At 38.4% G+C, this 19,699-nt stretch overlaps 2 protein-coding genes across 4 annotated transcripts in view; one reads left to right on the top strand and one right to left on the bottom strand.

Annotated features, from left to right (window-relative positions):
- sim2 (SIM bHLH transcription factor 2) overlaps positions 1-15,015 on the top strand; it is a 28,036-nt gene extending 13,021 nt beyond the window's left edge. For both annotated transcript variants that reach the window (XM_026941673.3, XM_053241415.1), the window contains 10 exons: positions 1,841-1,923; positions 2,445-2,534; positions 6,104-6,212; positions 6,355-6,440; positions 9,151-9,350; positions 9,778-9,884; positions 10,334-10,481; positions 11,061-11,223; positions 12,418-12,808; positions 13,470-15,015. In XM_026941673.3, coding sequence (XP_026797474.1) covers positions 1,841-1,923; positions 2,445-2,534; positions 6,104-6,212; positions 6,355-6,440; positions 9,151-9,350; positions 9,778-9,884; positions 10,334-10,481; positions 11,061-11,223; positions 12,418-12,808; positions 13,470-14,131 — 2,039 coding nt within the window. In that variant the 3' untranslated portion in view covers positions 14,132-15,015. The remainder of the gene's footprint in view (positions 1-1,840; positions 1,924-2,444; positions 2,535-6,103; positions 6,213-6,354; positions 6,441-9,150; positions 9,351-9,777; positions 9,885-10,333; positions 10,482-11,060; positions 11,224-12,417; positions 12,809-13,469) is intronic.
- Positions 15,016-16,612: 1,597 nt separating this feature from the next.
- hlcs (holocarboxylase synthetase (biotin-(proprionyl-CoA-carboxylase (ATP-hydrolysing)) ligase)) overlaps positions 16,613-19,699 on the bottom strand; it is a 26,968-nt gene continuing 23,881 nt past the window's right edge. For both annotated transcript variants that reach the window (XM_034312724.2, XM_026941954.3), the window contains 4 exons: positions 19,347-19,507; positions 18,696-18,810; positions 17,791-18,004; positions 16,613-17,684 (listed from right to left, as the gene is read on the bottom strand). In XM_034312724.2, coding sequence (XP_034168615.2) covers positions 17,513-17,684; positions 17,791-18,004; positions 18,696-18,810; positions 19,347-19,507 — 662 coding nt within the window. In that variant the 3' untranslated portion in view covers positions 16,613-17,512. The remainder of the gene's footprint in view (positions 17,685-17,790; positions 18,005-18,695; positions 18,811-19,346; positions 19,508-19,699) is intronic.

Here is a 19,699-nt window from a genome sequence, read left to right as displayed (position 1 = left end):
ACATATCGCAGGAGTGTGAGATTCATTGGCAGAAGTCCTTCCGCCGTCGACATTTAAATTCCTCCTGAATTCAAAGATTAAAACATATCTGCAGTTACAGCAGGATTTACAACACATCCAGCAGTGTTAACGATTCGCCACAATCCCAGTGACGGTGTTAATTATACAGGCTTCCCATAATGAAACAGTAGAAGATAATCCTCTAGTCAAATTAGTGGCTTTTTTGAACTTGGCCTAAATACAGTTGTGTTTTTCCAAGAAAACGGTCACATAAAAATAACATGAATAGGCTGTCTGGGAGATTAGTTATACATTTATGCTCAATTGTAAATATAAAATAAATAAATAATGGATAAAATAATCCGCTGTACTTTAGATGTGATTTTTATAATTTGCTATTGAGTGGCTTAATGTCAGTAAATAGGCTTTTTAGCACAGAACTACGCTGTTTAGAACATTACTACGCTGTTTAGAACAGAACTACGCTGTTTAGAACATTACTACGCTGTTTAGAACAGAACTACGCTGTTTAGAATAAAATTACACTGTTTAGAATAAAAGTACACTGTTTAGAATAAAACTACGCTGTTTAGAACATTACTACGCTGTTTAGAATAAAACTACGCTGTTTAGAACATTACTACGCTGTTTAGCACAGAACTACGCTGTTTAGAATAAAATTACGCTGTTTAGAATAAAATTACGCTGTTTAGAACAGAACTAGGCTGTTTAGAATAAAATTACGCTGTTTAGAATAAAATTACGCTGTTTAGAACAGAACTAGGCTGTTTAGAACAGAACTACGCTGTTTAGAACAGAACTAGGCTGTTTATAAGAACTCATTCTATTGGACCAGCCTACACTACAGCTTGTTGTACTGTATGTGTATTTTGAATACTTAAATACTAAAATACTTTAATTTTGGCATTTATGGTCTAACGTGCGATACTGTGAAAAAAGAAAGAAAGAAAGAAAGAAAGAAAGAAAAAAGAAAGAAAGAGCGTTGTTTAGAATAGATTAAATTAGCCTGTGAGAAATAGTGTTTGGACTGCAAATGGTGCATATGACGGAAAATCTGTTGACCCGCTTAAAAAGGCAAATACTGTCATTTTTTAAAGTCAAATCAATATCTATATTTAAAAAACATTTTTAAAAAATTACATCCATCCATCCATCTATCTATCTATCTATCTATCTATCTATCTATATATATATATATATATATATATATATATATATATATATATATATATACAATTATAACAGCATATCCGGATTTAGAGAGAAATCTCTCTCTCTTTATATAAAGAGAGAGAGATTTCGCTCTAAATCCGGATATGCTGTTATAATTGTTATAATGCAATAATTGATAATGTTGCATTAATATTGCATTAGTGGCAACACTTTTGTTTATCATTAGACCAAACCATTAATGATGTGGTAGTGTTTCACACTGACAGTAAATGGTGGGATTTATATTTCACGCTGTAAATAATCCCCAAACCCGGAAAAACTATTCTTCCTTAAACAAGCAGCTCCTCATGGTTATGATAAAAAATGTCGCATTTCGAACATGAATTCTGGGAAATAAAGCCAGATAAGCACATTTAATAGAAATAAAAAAAACTGAAGTTAGATTAAGGTAATAAAAACCAGGCGACCTGTCAGATGATGAGAAGCTGACACTATACACTGATGTGTGTAATATGTCTCCTGAATGAAACCCACTTTTCTATTTATAGCCTACAGTTGTTATGAAGTACTGAACAATTGTTTGTCAGCACCGCGGAGTGTGATCATCTATGTGTACTTACTGTGTGTGTGTGTGTGTGTGTGTAAGGTGTGGGGGAGGCATGGGGCGAGGCGGCGCGCTGCAGTCCGCTTGACTCTGTGGCCAAAGAGCTCGGAGCGCACCTGCTGCAGGTCAGTGCATACACACACACACACACACACACACACACACACACACACTCGCACAGAGGTGTGTTGCTCCCGCATGTGCCTGTGTGGGAAATTTGTATTTATTATTATTGTTATTATTATTATTATTATTATTATTATTGTTGTTGTTGTTGTTGTTGTTGTTAATCTTTTATAATTTTCTGCAATATTATATTTGAGCCACTCATTCAAGTAAAGCCATCCGTAGTGTTGAAAGACTGTGTATGTTTTTTGCTAGGGAGATTGAGAGAGAGAGAGAGGGAGAGAGAGAGAGAGGGAGGTCTAAATCTATAAGTCTAAGTAAAACTATATAATAGTTCATGGTTTAACAATTTAAATAAAATACCACTTCTGAAAATATGTAATAATAAAAGTGTCAGCATTCCTGTATTGTACTGTTTGCAGTCAGATACAGTTAATTAAGAGACGTAATGATGTTATGTTGATTTATATGTTATGTTGATTTATCACAGATGACTTGATTATATTTTTAATTTTTTTAGACTCTGGATGGCTTTGTGTTTGTTGTCGCCTCTGATGGTAAAATCATGTATATCTCTGAGACGGCCTCAGTTCACCTCGGCTTATCTCAGGTGAGTCCATGTCTACCCTGTGTATAAACTCTATTAAAATAAACTTCATAACTTAACTGAGATCACGTTCAGAACCGGGCCCTGCTGATATGCTCTTTGAAACATTTTATTTGTCACCCAGTAGTGATAAATGAAACAATGGAATGTAAACGTCTAACCTGGAGAATATTATCTGATGGTGTGTGTGGTGAGCTGTGTGTCCCGATGGGATTCTTTAGGCTGGTTTTGTTCAATACACCAGTTTGCTGGATGTGAAAGCACAAAGCGTGTTTGCTCAGCGCACTGAAAACACTGAGGTTTGGGTCATGCAAATATCAGTATTTCTCAGCTGTTGCGTATCTGGTTGAGTAAGCTTCAGTCTGCTAACCGATGAAAAGGAAACACAGATGAGGCAATTGTGGACTCCTCAATGCTTCGAGCTTTAAGCTGGAAGATGTGCAATCTGAGGAGAAAATTAACCCATCCAGTTAATTTTGCGATGGTTTGTCTGGCTGTGAGATTTTTTGCTGTTTGAACAGATAAAGTGTGAGATGGAGAGATTCTGAGAATTGTTTAAGAGATCCTGTGCTGAGAGAGATACAGGAGCTTTTATTCCTGGAAGAAGTGATACACGTTGTGTTTGTGCTGCATGTAGGCACACACAAACATGCACATAATCACACACAAACACAAGGCTGTTCTCCAGTTTGGTGTTATATCATCAGATTTGCCCACAATAAAAATTACAATAAAAAAGACATTAAGGCAAACCTATCAGATTGTTTTTAGTATTAAGATGCTATTTCACAATAAATTAGAAATACTCAATATGTTAAAATTATGTAATATACCATAGAATCCAAGAATTCATCTTTTTTTTTTAAGCAGTAATTTCCATTTCTGTGTTCACACTGTAAACTAAAACACAGTACATGAAACAATGGACAACTTTAAGGAAATGTAGGCAAAGCATTTTACCTGAAGGTAATTTCTTTAAGAAATAAGACTCACCCTCTCTCCTGGCTCAAAAATAAAAAAGGAGTCATTTTACTTACATATATGCAGGACGTATACATCATCTAAATGGCAAAATACCTTTTCACCAATGATACAATGAACTTTGCATAGCCATTTTTAATTGATTTGCATGCATGTGTAATTCTGTCCACTTTGCTGCGATCATTTTCCATTTACATCACCTGAATAGGGTTTCAATTTAAAAAAGGAATAGACTGACCAACTAACATGTGTGTTGCAAAGATGATTATGAAAAGTGAAGACTGCTAGCTTTCATTCACCAAAAACTGCCAGCTTTCTTGTAAATGAAGGTCTTTGGAATTGTGATGGACTGTATAACAATGAGCATGTTTTGTGGAGTTCAGAACTGCAAAAAAGTGAATTTGTATGTCAGGACAGTGCACAAAACAATTAGATATGACTCTGCAAAGTGTGTTTTTAATTGTTTTTACTCTCTGAGAAATACCTGAAATATTAGAATATCAAAAAAAAAAAAAAAGTTTGTTCAAATCATGAACGAAAGTTAACTCATTAGTGTGAGGCTAATGAATGCTTCTTTCTTTTAATTAGGAGTTAGCAAAATCCTATATTTATATATTTGTTGTATATTTGTTCTATATTTGAGTTGCTAGGCAAGTGAATTGGTCAGTGTGTGTGTGTGTGTGTGTGTGTGTGTGTGTGTGTGAAAGAGAGAGAGCACACCATGTGTTGTACTGTGCTTTAAAACTAAAACTAAGTAATACAGTTTTGATTTGAATGCAATAATTTTCCTTCAAGTACAGCCAAGAGTAGCTCATCATGAGACTGTGTTTTTGAAAACAACCTTCATGTGTTTTTAGTTCACTTAAATTATTTTTTAAAATCAACATGCTAAAACCAAATGAGGAATTTTGTTCCGATTTGTATATTAAAATAATGAGAAATAATGAGAAATTTAAGCTGGGGTATGCAGAACATGTGTTGGGTGTGTTTGACATGCGTGAGATTTCTCAGATCGCCACTCACACACATGCTTGCTCACACACTCACTCACACACTCACTCACTCACGTAACACACCTAGTCTGGGTCTTTGTAGGTACTTTTAGAATACAATGCTGTTTTTACTTTACTCAAATTAGCACTACCTATAGACTAGTCACACACACACTACTATGTAAATAGTTGCTGTTTATGTAGAAACACCTGCATATACCAGCTACTGAACATTCAAATATATGGTGCATATTCATGCTTGTAAGTATTCAGTACCAGTCAAAAGCCTGAACACATTAAATTCAATAAATATTGTGTCACAGTCTTAAAGACAGTATGAAAAAAGCACATGATAGAAATTTGTATCTGTTGCAAATGTAACTAGTGATGTTAATGCCCATGTAAAAAAATATTTCTAAATCCAAATGTATATTTTAATAAGTAGTTTTTACTTAAAATTAAATAGTTTCCCCAAAACGAGCAGTTTTCATTCATATTTAGGAGAAGCAGTGAGGAACTAGGCGTAACTCTCCTGCATGAAGCTGGGTGAGAAAGTGCCAAGAGTGTGCAAAGATTAATCAGGAATTCTGTTAAGTATATTAAATATAATATCATTTTGATTTGTTTCACTTTTCTTGGTCAATGCATCATTCCATTTGCATTATTTAGTGTTAATGTTGTCATAATTATTTAAAAAAGTAAATAAAATAAAAAATAGCAAAATAGTATAGTAGAAAATAGTAAAATAGAATAGTACAAAAAAAAAAGAAAACTCTTCTATGAGCAGATGTGTCTAAAGTTTTTTACTGGTATGTAGAAATATCACAAATCACATCACAGTCAGCTGCGAGACTCTAAATTGTGAAATCACACCTCAATCAATCACTGCTATCTTAATCGGAGAAAGTCTGTGTGGAGACGTGCGTACTTTGCGTGCCTTCGCATCGGTGCTGTGTATGTGGACGCATCACTAAGCTGCAGCTCCCACAAAGCTCAGCTTAGATCCTGAGCCACAGCTGCTTAGAAAGCAATTTGTAGCTGAAGTGGCGAGCGGTGGCCCTCGCCGTCTCTGACCTGCCCTGCTAATTTGCGCAGCAAAATAGATCAAAGTCCAGCCTGCACTCGGCTTTTGTTTTCACATGCAAATCATCTCCCTTTTCTCCCCCCCAGACGTTAACCCTTTGCTTTGGCTGGTGTCAGTGTCCTTTTAGAGCGCAACTGAATCAGCCTGAATCTCTTTGAATGAGACATAGATCAATTTCAGGGGACTGGGAGCTTAGCTTTAGCCCCACCACCACTACCACCACCACCACACCTACACCCACACACACACACCCACACCCACACACACACTTTAAATAGACATTTCTATGAGCTGAGATAATCTTCTTAAATGTCAGAGATTACAACTAATCCTGATCTGAAAAATGGTTACATTTGTCTAAAAGGTTCTACCCCTTTTTAAAAAAGAAATGGTAGTAATCTGATTAATTAAATGCATAATTATACAAAACACATCAAAACAATACAAAACAATACTGACAAATGTAAGCTGTATTCTCTGTGTTCTGCAGCTCCTCTCTGTTTCTTTTCTCACAGGTTGAGTTGACAGGTAACAGCATATTCGAATACATCCACCCATCTGACCATGACGAGATGACTGCAGTGCTGAGCGCTCACCAGCCACTTCACCCGCACTTTCTACCAGGTTAGGAGGCCTAGTGACACACACACACACACACACACAAATACACAAATATATCCATGTGCGTCAGACACTTAACACTCAGCGCATAGGAATAGATGTGAACACACACAGCGTTGATCTGTCATATTTGCGTGTGTCTCAGAGTACGAGATGGAGCGATCCTTCTTCCTCAGGATGAAGTGTGTATTAGCCAAGCGGAATGCAGGGCTGACGTGCGGTGGTTACAAGGTAATCTCTCACTCACTGTAAACATCTTGCTGAGAAACATATTTCCCCCGACTCAACAGCTTATGTACACTGTAAATGATTTCACAGCTGTCTTTGCTGGATGAACATGTTATAGGCCTGAGAATATAAGCAGCATGTTTAAGTTTGTTGAAAGCCTAAAAGAGGCCAGTGTGTTCTCCTGCATATTTTAACTTCACAAAGGCAAGTGATTAATAACACTCTGTGTAAGTAAACATACAATCATTTTTTTTACACTTACATTAGCATTTGTTCTGATCATGTTTTTTCACTTTCAAAAATGCCATATATCCATCTAAATGTGATAGCGTGTCTTTTTTGAATTCTCTCCTCCATTCCCTCTTGTCTAATAAGACTCCTAAATAGCCCTTCATTCATTTTGCACTCTTTCTACAACATATGCAGCCACATGCTTTGTTAGATATAAAGGCAGATTAGGGCTAGTCCTGGCCTGAAGTATGATAGTAATGAAGACACTGAAAATCTTGAAAATACTGAAAAACTGACAAGTTGCATTAATTAAATGCAGTAACAAAGAACTGATTTGTTTTTATCAAAAGAATCTGGACCAGGAATGTTTTAATCGGGAAGGATCATGTATCTGTAATAGCTTGCATAGCTCTCGCCTCAGCTGGTTTCTGTTCTCTCTGTTCGCGTGAGCAGTGCTGGGGAAATCCTGCCGGCCTCCTTCACTCATAAATCATCCTCACGATCGCTTTTTGTAGATTTGTTTGAAATTTACATTGGCAGTAAACAAGCATGGTATGTTAAAGAGGGAATGAATCATGTGCTGGATTCAGAGGCAGAGCTGCAGATCCAGATAAATGAGGCCAACAGGTCTCTACTGGCGAGAGCATGTGTGTGTCCTATTAAAGAGCATCGAGACCCTAGGCAGAGCTCATCTGACCAAAATAAGTGCAGACAGAACATACTCACATAACACACACACCACACACAAACTCACATCTTCCCTCATCCATCAGCACATCCTGCTCTGGAAGATCTCCTCTCCAGACTATAAGAGGTGAGCTTGAAGAGGAGGAAGAGGAGAGGATCAGTGGGAAAAAGCATATGTACTTGGTCTCGTGTGTGTGTGCGTGTGTGTGTGTGATGTGAAGCCCTACACACAGCCCACACATTCTTCTACTTAGAATAAATGTCAAGAATAAATTGCATGCATTATATTTAGTCTGGTTAAATGATGGAATATTCTGCAAGACTATGTAAGTTTCATTTCTGAACAGTTTGTCCTACATGCACAGCAACATTTGTGAAGAAAAAATGAATTTACTCTTACAGAATTAATTTGACTTCATTTGAATGAAGTATCTGAGAGTAAAATCACCTGAGACCATTTGGATTTAGTGTCATGGACCCAGAAACACTGAACACTAAAATTAATTTCACGTCATTTATTTATTTAATTAATAATTAATTAATAACTTGCACTTTACAATTTATAAACGTGTCAAGAAACAATATCTTATTTTTTGTATCTTATATCTACTTTTTTCCTTTTCTGCAATTAGCTGTTAAATAGATAACAGAGCTGAAAGCATAGAATTATCAAATACACAATTGCAGTTACCTAGCTAAATTATTAATGGTTAATTATTAATTATTTACTTTCAATCTATAATTTGGGTAACAGGTTTGTTTAGGTACTTTAAAAGTGACCTTGTCAGTCAATAATGCAATATCGCTAAAAATAAAGAAATAAAGAATGAGAGAACTTACTTTTCTTCTTCTTGTGACCTTCAGGAAATTCAAATGATGCAACATCCTGTTATACATGTAAATTGTGGAATATTTCATGGGGTGAAGGTGTTCAAGTAACAGGTTTGAGTGAATGTTCACTGTAAAAAAAAAAAATGATAGCAAACGCAGACATCTTGAATAAGGGAAATGTTATCTAATATTTCTCATTATGAGCTTATTATATTATAAATATAAGACTATATATGTATGTATATCAAGCACTAAATTGGCTTAATCTGTTGGCAGATAATTTTGCTTCTTTCTAGAACTAAACTGTTGAAAAATATAATTAAAAAATTATATGCCAATAGAATATGACCATTGCAAGGTTGAAATGAGTGAAAAATATCTAGATATAAGCTTAATAATCTTCTATTTGTTGAAAAACCAGGCAATAAAGAGAAATATTAGTTGAATTTGCCTATATTCATATATTACATTTTACTTGGTAAGATATTCTTTTTGCATTGTTGTCAGACTAAAATCTACATTGGTCCTAATCTATAATGGATGACTCATGGAAATGGATGTTTCAAGCATGAGATGTTAAATTGATTCACCCATTAACAGAAAAACTACAGATTTTTAAGTAATTTCATGGTTATATAAAAGATTTAGTAGTTATGGTGGCATGGGACAAGCAAAGTGCTGTAGATTTTTAATGTTTTAGGTTATTTATATGAAACATGCACAAAGGTTTGTCATGAAGGTAATGTAATATCAGTGGGACACACATGGCATCCCGTTATGAAATCACCCTTTAAAATATAAGGTTTTTTCAACGGATAATGACTTGTAGCATATTTTTATGCCACACTCAGCTACAGCTGGGTCTAATAAAAGTACTCATTATTACATTAGTGATGCACTTATAGGATTTTTGTCTGTGGCATATAGTACTAAGCCTGGTGTGTTTTTGCATGTCTGTGTGCAGGTGATTCACTGCAGTGGTTATCTAAAGATCCGCCAGTACGTGATGGAGGTGTGTCTGTACGAGTCCTGCTATCAGATTGTGGGTCTGGTGGCCGTGGGTCACTCTCTGCCTCCCAGCGGCATCACTGAGATCAAACTCCACAGCAACATGTTCATGTTCCGCGCCAGCCTAGACCTCAAGCTCATCTTCCTCGACAGCAGGTGAGGCCTATGACACTCATCATCATCACGTGCAGAGTCAGATCAAATCCTGACCCCTCCCGTGACATTGTTCAATCAATGTAGCAAAGCCGCCTGAAAAGTTCACAGCTCTCAAGGTGTTGCTGAACGTGAAGGCAAGTTTGCATATTCAAACATAGGCTACATTTACTCAGCAAATTGTACTGCCCAAATCAGATGTTTTTCATATTCGTTTCTGAGCTGATTTTTTTGAACTGAATTGTCTGATATTTTCCAAGTGTCATGTCATGCAAATACCTGGTAAATTTATTTTCACTTCCAAATCTGGAGAAAAAAATGTAAATTCTTTAAGGAAAAGCCAAAATGTAGTTCAAGCTTAAATGTAACCCAATTCCAAAATGCACACAACTTTAAAAATTTCATTATGCTTTATTATTCTTCACACCAGAGTGGCTGAGTTGACCGGTTATGAGCCACAGGACCTGATAGAGAAAACCCTGTACCAGCACGTCCATGGCTGTGACGTGTTCCACCTGAGATACGCACACCACTTACGTGAGTCCCTGTACAACCCGACCAAATGAACCACACTTCAGTAAACACATTATTAGAAATACAACAAAGTTGAATTATTAAAGCAAAAGGAAAAGCATGAATATGATGTGTGCTGATAATATGATTATAAATATTTAGTGCCGTTCTATGCATATATTCATAGACCCTAAGGCATTAAACACTTAATAGGATTGAAATGAACCGTGGAACACTTTTAATGACCGGCAGCAACACGTTCCTTGGATTTCTGTGAAATATGGGCATGAATGTATGTATTCTATTAGACGTATGCATTTCTCCATGGATTCATGCCGTCACCTTGGAGACAGGGATATTAAGTAAACAGGGATATGAGCATGCTGGGGTTGGAGAAATCAGAGCAGCAGAGGTTGTCCTCGGTAAGTGCACAGCAGTGTATCGTGAACTCTCTCTCTCCTCCCTCGTTGCAGTACTGGTGAAAGGGCAGGTCACCACAAAGTATTACCGCATGTTGTCCAAGCATGGCGGCTGGGTCTGGGTCCAAAGTTACGCCACCATCGTGCACAACAGCCGCTCATCTCGGCCGCACTGCATCGTTAGTGTCAACTACGTTCTCACGTGAGTCCCTGATGTCACCCTTAACCTCTTTTATATTTCTGCATATCCATTGCCATAATAAAATGATAAGAAGTTGTTCATGTGTAAAGATGATTGGGGTTCTGGATCTCAGTGTGGGGTCCGTGATTTTATTTATTTTTATGATAGGATGGTGAGCACTACCGACACCTACTATTGTTCAAGTTGCTTTTGTTAATATTTGATTATTTTAATTAGAAACCTAATAGACTTGTCACTTGAATTCAACAAGTTTTGAATTATGCCAGTGACACTAAAGGTTTTCCCATAGGAAGGTGTTCATTTCCTGTCTAATTTGCTTAATATTTGTATTGGTGGATTCTAGTCATAAAATTATATGCTGCTATTTTAAGAATTTTCACACTGAAAGGGGTCACTGGCTGTAAAATGTTTCATGTTTAAAATGCATACTTTATTGTATTAACTCCTTACTGAGACCCAGTTATATCGCCACAGCCACATAATGCATTTCTCTTGTTGCCATGCAGGCTTTTTTATTTTGCATAAAAACAGCTGGATTAAATCCCTTTACTAACCCCTTTGTGTGTGTTTATTCTACAGAGATATTGAGTATAAGGACTTGCAGTTGTCTCAGGAGCAGCTCAGGGCCAGACCAGTCCTGTCCTATAAGAGCTCCCACTCTCCCCCACAGGACTTGCGCAAACAGTTCAAAGCCAAAACAGCCAGAGTCAAAACCAAACCCAAAACGTCCCCATACCCACAGGTACAACACTGCCACTTACTGTACACAAACATGGCAGTGTACAAATTCAAACGCACGCAAAGACACAATCACATAGACCTGCTGTGCCCTCCAGAATTATAGGCACCCTTCATAAGGATGTGCACAAATAACTATAAAATACATTTTACACAGATCAATTAAACAAATCAAACAACATGAACAACTATTTATCTTTGTTTTAACAACCAAAGAATTTTTTCATTGAAACAACTTCCTCTTTTGGCTGCTCCTGTTAGGGGTCACATCATATTCAGATCATGTTTAATTTGGCACAGGTTTTACACCAGATGCCCTTCCTGACACAACCCTCCATTTTATCTGGGCTTAGGACTGGCACTGCGAGTGCACTAGCTTGTGGGTTTGCTGCCCAGCATGGTGTTCAAACCCACAACCCTGAGATTATGAGTCTCATGCTCTACTGACTGAGCTAGGCAGGCACAATTTTTTTCCTTGAAACTATATGCTATTTTCTCTCAAAAACATATGTAACAAAAGTGACACAAAAATATTGTCATTCTTGATATACTTACTTTCCTCCATATATTCTGTTTATTGTCTATTTATACCCTGGGGTATACATATAAGTATGCACAAACAAAAAAAAATCCATTGAAATCCATTACCATGAAAAAACCAAATGTGAACTGTATAAAAATGCATAAGAGGTCAAAAATAAAAAAATTAAGCCCAATTAGGGTTATAACAAAAACGTTTACATGTCTGAAACAGTTGGCCAGCAAATAGATCCATGAGTACACTGCTCTCATGGGTCCAGTTTACTTAATTTTTGTGGCTGTCAAGTTTCAAAATCACTTGTCACAAAATCACAATCCTTTAAATGGCACTTTCATAGCAACAAGCTGTTTGGAAACATTAAAGAAGCTTTTCTGGAGAGCACCTGAACTCACAGGGTATTGAATATTAAAAGTAAGGCTCCAGATCATTTTGAAACCAAGGTTTTGTAGATACTATAGAATGTCCCTGAGATATCACTCAATGCATGTGTTATTCCTTTTATATATTAATTTATGCTCATTTTAATGAAGGGTTGCAATAATTCTGGAGGTACTGTGTAAAGCCAAAACACACTCTAGTGGCAAGAGTCCTATTTAAATTTTTATATGTTTAACTGTTTTGACTGTTTACATGTTGATGTGCATTTCTCCACTCCAGCTCTCCATGTCCTCTGATAAGTTGGAATCCCCTCCAGGAGGTAGCTGGAAGTCAAGTCCTCCATGCAGCCTCTCAGCCAGCCAAGAAAAGAGTCCCGTCTCACTGTCCAACCCTGAGCCGGACGAGATGCTGCCATATAGTCTGCCCCTGCCGTACTCATGTGCACAAGCTTACACACGCCTCCGTGAGGACTGCAGGAAGCTGCAGCCTGTGACAAGTTCCCCCGAGCAGGATGAGTGTCAGCTCCTCTCAGCCCCAGTGGTCCACAGAGACGAACACTGGGGCAACACAGGCTCCCCCAAACACCCTTTAAATCCACACACACTCAGCACCAAACCTTCTCTACACAACGGCAGCCCCACCACCTCATCATATGGCAACAGTTATGCAGGTAAGAACAAGAGGTGGATAATGTCCAAATCAGCCATCTTGCTTTAAAGGGAATGGTGTCTGAACATTTGGCCAATGATATAAATAATCAACCAATTCTGCAATTATAAATTAGTCAGTGTTAATTCTAAATTATGTTTTGCCATATACTTCATAGATTACAAATTTGAATCCTAACAGTGCCACAAGTTCCAGGAGTTCAGTAGCCAGGAGTGCAAATTTAGCGCTACACTTTGAGTGGGAAAGATGCCCTCACTCTGTTGGTTATTGAGATGCGAATCTGGCATCGGCATTTACCTGTTCATATGAAAAGAATAGGGCGGTTCTTGGAATTTATGATTGATGTAAAGGATTTAATCATTCTGCAATAGTACAGACATGATCTATCTTGTCAGCATCATTGTAAACATGTTATCATTGGACCATTTTGAAACTGCACCATATTCACCAAACAGGTCATGTGGCGTCAGCCCCCACAATTCAAAGGGACCACCATAGGACCATGGCTGATTTGATTTTATTTAGACCATTCTAGAACCAGCAGTGTCACCGAAAATGGTAGTCATATGTCAGTGTTGTTATAACTACAGGGTATTGTATAGTTTGTGGCTTTGTACACAGTCTGTGCCTCACTAACTGCCTTGGGTACTTTTATTTGGCAGATTGTGGTACGGTGACCAGGAGGTTTCCCGGTGATCCTGACAACTTCAGCAGGTGCTCGTCTTCCTCCGGACCTAGCAGCCGCTTCAAAGAGGAGCCATACGAACAACTCTCCATTAGCCATAGCAGGCCACAGAGCCATCTTCACAATCCTATACAGGGAAGTGCTGAGGCCAGGAAATTTAGTAAAGACCACACAGAGAGGGCCGAGATGGCAATGCCATGCCGGCTGTTGAGTAAGAGCACCTATGATCAGCCACGTGTGTGCCAGGGACTCCAGAACCTTAGCCAGAACCTTCCCATGCAGATGATGTTGGAACAGAAACGTAGGTTGCACATGACTGACAAACCATACAACCCCCAGGGGCAGCAGCAATCGGCTCGTGGGTACTGCGATGCCAATAGGGCTGAGGAGAGGACAGTACTGAAGGGACAAGCTCCATACGTCTCTCTGAACCTTCACCACGTTTTGGCTAAACACAGCTCCTTCCCAGCTGTGCCGTATTCACTTGGGCACCTGACGGACAGCTACAGCTACCGGGGGGAGGAACTCAATCCCTATTTGTACAGGGGCCAGAGCCCTGCCTCCCGCCCTTCCCCCGAGAACCATGGCCAAATTCCGCACTACATCGGCACCTCGGTCATCATCAGCAACGAGAGGTGACCTGCTCAGGGTCAAATGTCAAGGGGCAGATACCAAGGACACTAAAACTCTTGTGCCAGCAGGTTGCAAGTGAACACAGATTCAGACACAGCTGCACTCATGCAAGCCAATGCTAGACTCTGCATGGAGCAACACATTACTTCAGGTACTGAGTATATTCTATTTTTACAAACCGCATAGCCAGTAGTGAGTGTGATAGTGAGAGGACAGAGCTGGTGATAGTTCTGTAAATGCTGAGAACTGGTATATTATCTGGGATTTTTATCCTAGTTGCTGAACAAACATGCAACTAAATATGCAAGAGCATATGGCTCAATGTGAACTGAAAACTAATCTAATTGTAGGTTTGATTTTAACTAAATATTATCAAAATCCTGATATTATATTTAAATCAATGTCATGATGCTCAGACTGTTAACACCAACCAACAACCTTTTAAGAATTATGATTTTTAAAGTTTACACATAGCATGATGGGTATGATATGTGAACAGTGAAAAGAAATGTACTGATTAAGAATTAAAATGTTTTTGCCATGTGTGATTTATTTTAAGCTGGAACAAACCAACAGAACATAATATCTTTTAAAAATATGCTCACTGGCTCATGAACAGAAGATATTAGCAATTTCCCAGATCCTGCTTCAATTTCGGTGTTGCCTAACAACCAATAACCCACATGTTTAAAGTTAAATAGCTTTAGATTGTGGCCAAGAAGGTGCAGAAAATACAACTTCTGCTTGATCACAAAGAAATAATACTATGTTTATTTCTGACACTGCTTTGACTTATTTGTGACAAACATAAATGAAATATGAATTGCATCCAAAAGATATGGAAATGATGAAAAGGTACTTTGAATCTGAATAAAAAATAAGAAATGAGACAGATGGTGTTTGTTTCTTTTTGTCAGTTGCCACAGTTACCAACTTACCACAGTTCCGGCTTACTTATAAAACAGCGGTTCTCAAAGTGAGGTGCAGGGAGGTCTCCAGAGGTCTGTGAAATATAACTAGGGGGGGTCTGTGATTTTTTTTTTCTCTTTGTTACCACAGCAGAAATCATAATCCACCATTATAAAAATATAAGAACCCCTGATTTAAAACATACAGTGTGATTGACATGCATCTATTCTATAGCATTTAAGGCACTGAAGCTGTGCAAGATCACCAGCACCCACCTCTGCTACCTGCACATGATCGGTTTGATCCTGTATTATTGAAGCACAGAGACCTATGAAATTAAAGCCCTCCATCAGCTTCACCAGAAGCTCTTTCATCAGTCTATTTCCCTACTTCTGCTTTTATGAAACCTCCATACTCATCATATAGCCAGTGTGTGAGCACATACAATGCTATGTATAGAAAGGCGGCATTATTTGTTTATGGAAGTTTCTGCATTTTTTTTTTTTTTTTTAGAAAATATGCGTGCTTGAAGGTGAGACAGAGGCCCTGGCAGCTGTCCCTGGGGGAATTAGATTGAGATGTGAAATCATGCAGCCAATATTAAAAAGGATAGATCCAGCTTGACCTGCAAGGACCTCCCCACTGAAATTGTTTAATAGGATATTGAGGAAGTGGCATTTATGGATCTGAGTGGAGCTATTTGCTTAATGACCTTTCAAAAAAACAAAAAAGGATAAAACGGGGATTAGGTAGGGGTAATATGATATCTACCCTGTTTACGCTCAGAGATTTGCTTCATCTTACACACACGCACACACAAAGCTCTCTCAGAGGCTCACTGATAATTTACAACTGGTAGACATTCTGTAACAGCATTTACCGCCAAGCATCTTTTTTTTAACTTACTGCACAGATATAGAAAATTCTTTTCCCTCAATGCTGTAGCAATTGGAGGAATACAGTGTGTTGTTACTAGAGCCCTCTCCCTGGACAGCATGCCGTCTGTGTGTGTGTCGGTGTGTATATTTGAGAATGTGGGAGTAAGCGAACGGGTCTGTAATGAGGTGAAGGATCTCGGACAGTATAGCAGGACTCACAGGAACGTTTTCACCTCATCACAGTGAGGGAGGGCTCAGGCACAGGAGGTGTGAAAGACAGATGAGGTGATCTTTAACAGACCAGGATGAACCCAGTCGAGCGCAGGAAACCTAACCCCTCATGCGTACACAAAAACACACACGCTCAGTCCACCTGCATGCCCACCAGCCTCTAGCACACCTCATCACTTCCATTTGGGCTGAAAGAAGAGGAGGAGGAGGAAGAAGGAGCAGTAGGACACAGTGGCCACACTGTAGCTGCTGGCGAACACACGTTTCTAGGCTGAACACACACTTTTTTGGCTTGCTGGGCCAAGCCGAGTCTATTTGAGATGTAAAGAGAGAAAGTTACAGTGACTGCCAGATAGAGGAGCGCTTATTCACTGCACTACCTCACTTTTCAAATATTTGTCTTCTACAGCAGAATTGAAGAAAAAAAAAAAAAAAAAGATACTATTGATTACTTAACACTTTAGAGATATTCAGTCAATACATTCTTTTTATTTGGGATGAGTAATACTATAAAACACTGGAATGACCTCTCAGACTTATTAAATGGAAAATCACATCTGTATACAAACTGTTGATCACAAAATATTAAGCACTCTTATTTTTTTATATATCGTCACAAAAAACAAGTCACAAGTAATTAAATATTCTCATAAGTGCTTCAGTTTCACATATAAAGGCTTAAAAATAAACCACTGTAACCAATTTTTTTTTTAAATACCCATAAAGAACTCATAAGATTTTCATTACTGCAATCACAAATACAGACAAAAAGTTTTGAAAAGGGACAGATATGACATTTAAGGTCATGTTGTATGAGTGTGCACTGCCATCTTTACTAATAGTTCCTGATGTTTTGCAATTAGTTATGGAATTTTTCAAAGCAAACATGCACAATCTGATCACCACGTGTTGTAGCGTGCTGGAAATAAAAGACCTGCAAAATGTGTATTTAGAAAGCCGCATTTTTATGATAAACAGAAGACTCTCAAATCAACACACTCGGAAGGTCCAATAAACTGATAAAACTTAACCAGACGTGTTCTCATCTAAGTGAATTAGTACTAGTGTTTTCTTAAATGCAACTTAATTATGTATGAAATTAAAGATTTGCCTAGCAATAATTATAATTGTTGCCTTATGTTAAACTCAACACCATAATCCTAATCTGAGGTCTGTTCAGACCTTTCCTTATACCTCTAATTCATTTAAAATCAAGTTTTTAGTACAAGAACATGAACAATTATAGGTTACTGCTCCCAATATTCAGTTACGAGTGAAATCTGACATTGCTGCAGACATTCCTTTCTTGCAGCAATAAGCGCTTACATGGAATGGTGCAGTGCTGAACCACTGTGTGCGTATGTAGAAGCTAGTTGTGCTTGGTGACGACCAGGTTTCTCAGCATGTCGAAGGAGTTTCCATCAGGCTGAACAGACACCAGACCCTGGTCTCGAGAGCTCACCTGCAGGAAGCCGTGATCATCCAGTCCCACCACCTCAGCCTCAGGACCATCCTCACTCCATAACCGCACCTTTGTACCACTGCAAACACAAGCCATCTTTAATAAATATTTTATTTTATATTTTAGTATTATAAAAATGTTATAGTAAGTATAAATGTTATGATCACAAAGAATGGTAAACTCACCCATGCACCCATCTTTTGTAGTAAATGGGCAGGACTGCCTCAGGGCCATGCAGCTGAAAGTCAGAAATGAGCTGCTCTAGCAGAGTGACAGAGCGGCCGATGAGCTGTCCTGGGCTTAGAGGACTCAGCTTGCTCCCTTGCTCACGATTATGCTGAACCACCAGGTCATTAACGCAGATGGTGGGGTTACTGTTGCTCACATTAAACCCACAACCTAGCGGACAGGGATAGACAAAGAGAGAGAGAGAGTGGGAAAGAGAGTGCGCAGAAGAGGGAAAGAGGAGACAGGTTACTGCTGCTCATGTTAAACCCACAGGATCAGGATGAATGCAGAGAAAAAAAGAATAAAAGTATTTAAACCATCACCACATGTAGTCAAAATTCACTTCAAGTGGAATATAGAACATTGGATCCAGCTGAACAATAAATTACTAATAAAGTGTACAATATGGTAGAAATATCATATTACAATAAACTCAGGAGACAATTTTTTAAATAAATCATAGTCTTTAAAATATTTCGTTTGCTAACAAAGTGCCAGCAAAACAGTAGTGTGACATTAAAAAAAACCTCTGAAGGTATCAGTGATAATTTTATTATTTATTATGTTTATGATTTTTTTTAACAAGAGCTTTTTCAAGGAAAGAACTGGTACAAAAACATATTTAAACGTCCAGTCAGCTAATTATTACTGTCAAGAACAGTTGAAGTCGGTGGTATAAAACACCAAAACCAGTATACCAGTATATCATTATAATGTGAATTGCTATTGCGATAACTCATTGTAATATTGCTCTAAATAGTGTTAGACTCAGCCAAACAAACATAAAACATTATCATTTCTAACACTTTCCAGCCAAACCTATCATTTAGATCAAGATTATATTCATATTTAGAGATATTACCAATGAGGAGGTGAAAAGTGGATCCCATAACAGTTGATGTGACCAGCACTCCCCCGAGCTTCATCAGGTTACCATAGTAAATATCATTGGGCCACTTCACCCTCAGGTCAATGTCCTAAACAAAAGAATGGCATACTTCAGGTGAAAGCATAATGTGTCACCTAAGAAGTTTAGTAATGATTTTTTTTAACCTTTGTTCTGGGTGTATCTTACACAGATTAAACCTAAACCCCCCATCGTACTGTAGACTTATTGTGGTTTTCATTTCTGTTATGGGGAAATGTTAACTCAAGTACTGCTTTTTATTCTTACCACATCCCATAATACTTCCTGTACGATGGGTGCGCACACAAACAATCCTCTGCAGCATAATGCATGAGAGCTTGCAGCAGTGCACACACTCGCACACATGCTGCAGAGGCAAAGTGCTCCAAACATCCAATACTCATGCGTGTTTCCAATCAAGCACCAACACAAACACAAATCTGTGTGTGTGGGGGCCAATGCAAGGTCTCAAGCCTTCTACTGCAGTTGACTGTGACATTTCTGATTAGTAATCTAGACAGCAGCACCTGCTTGGGAGACCTTTCTGTGGGGCCGTATTTTTCAGTGTGCGTGTGTGTGTCATATCTGAGTGGTGTGATAGCATACCTCATATCCAGGCAGTGTGCGCACAGCCTCCACCATAGCAAGAGCAGCCAGGTGCTGCAGGAAGGGGATTCTCTGGCCAAGTCGGGAGCTCACCGCTACTTGCAAGTGCAGCGTGAACATGGCGCAACCCACTGGGCTCAACCACGCGTTCCCCCCTCGCCCTGCAGTACAGTACAGTAAACAAACCAGTTACATACACTAACACTTTAATATACACACAGGTCAACATATACACACGAAAAAAGTGAGACTGAGAACAGCAATACTGCAGAGTAATAATATACAGTATGTTAAATCTGTATTAAGTGACAACTGCAGTGTCTCAGCATGCATGTTAGAGATAAGACTCTATG

Source organism: Pangasianodon hypophthalmus, chromosome 17 (genome assembly GCF_027358585.1).
Source record: "Pangasianodon hypophthalmus isolate fPanHyp1 chromosome 17, fPanHyp1.pri, whole genome shotgun sequence".
Lineage (NCBI taxonomy): Eukaryota > Metazoa > Chordata > Actinopteri > Siluriformes > Pangasiidae > Pangasianodon > Pangasianodon hypophthalmus.
The sequence above is the reverse complement of the archived record's forward strand: the minus strand, read 5'-3'. Positions and strand labels throughout refer to the sequence as shown.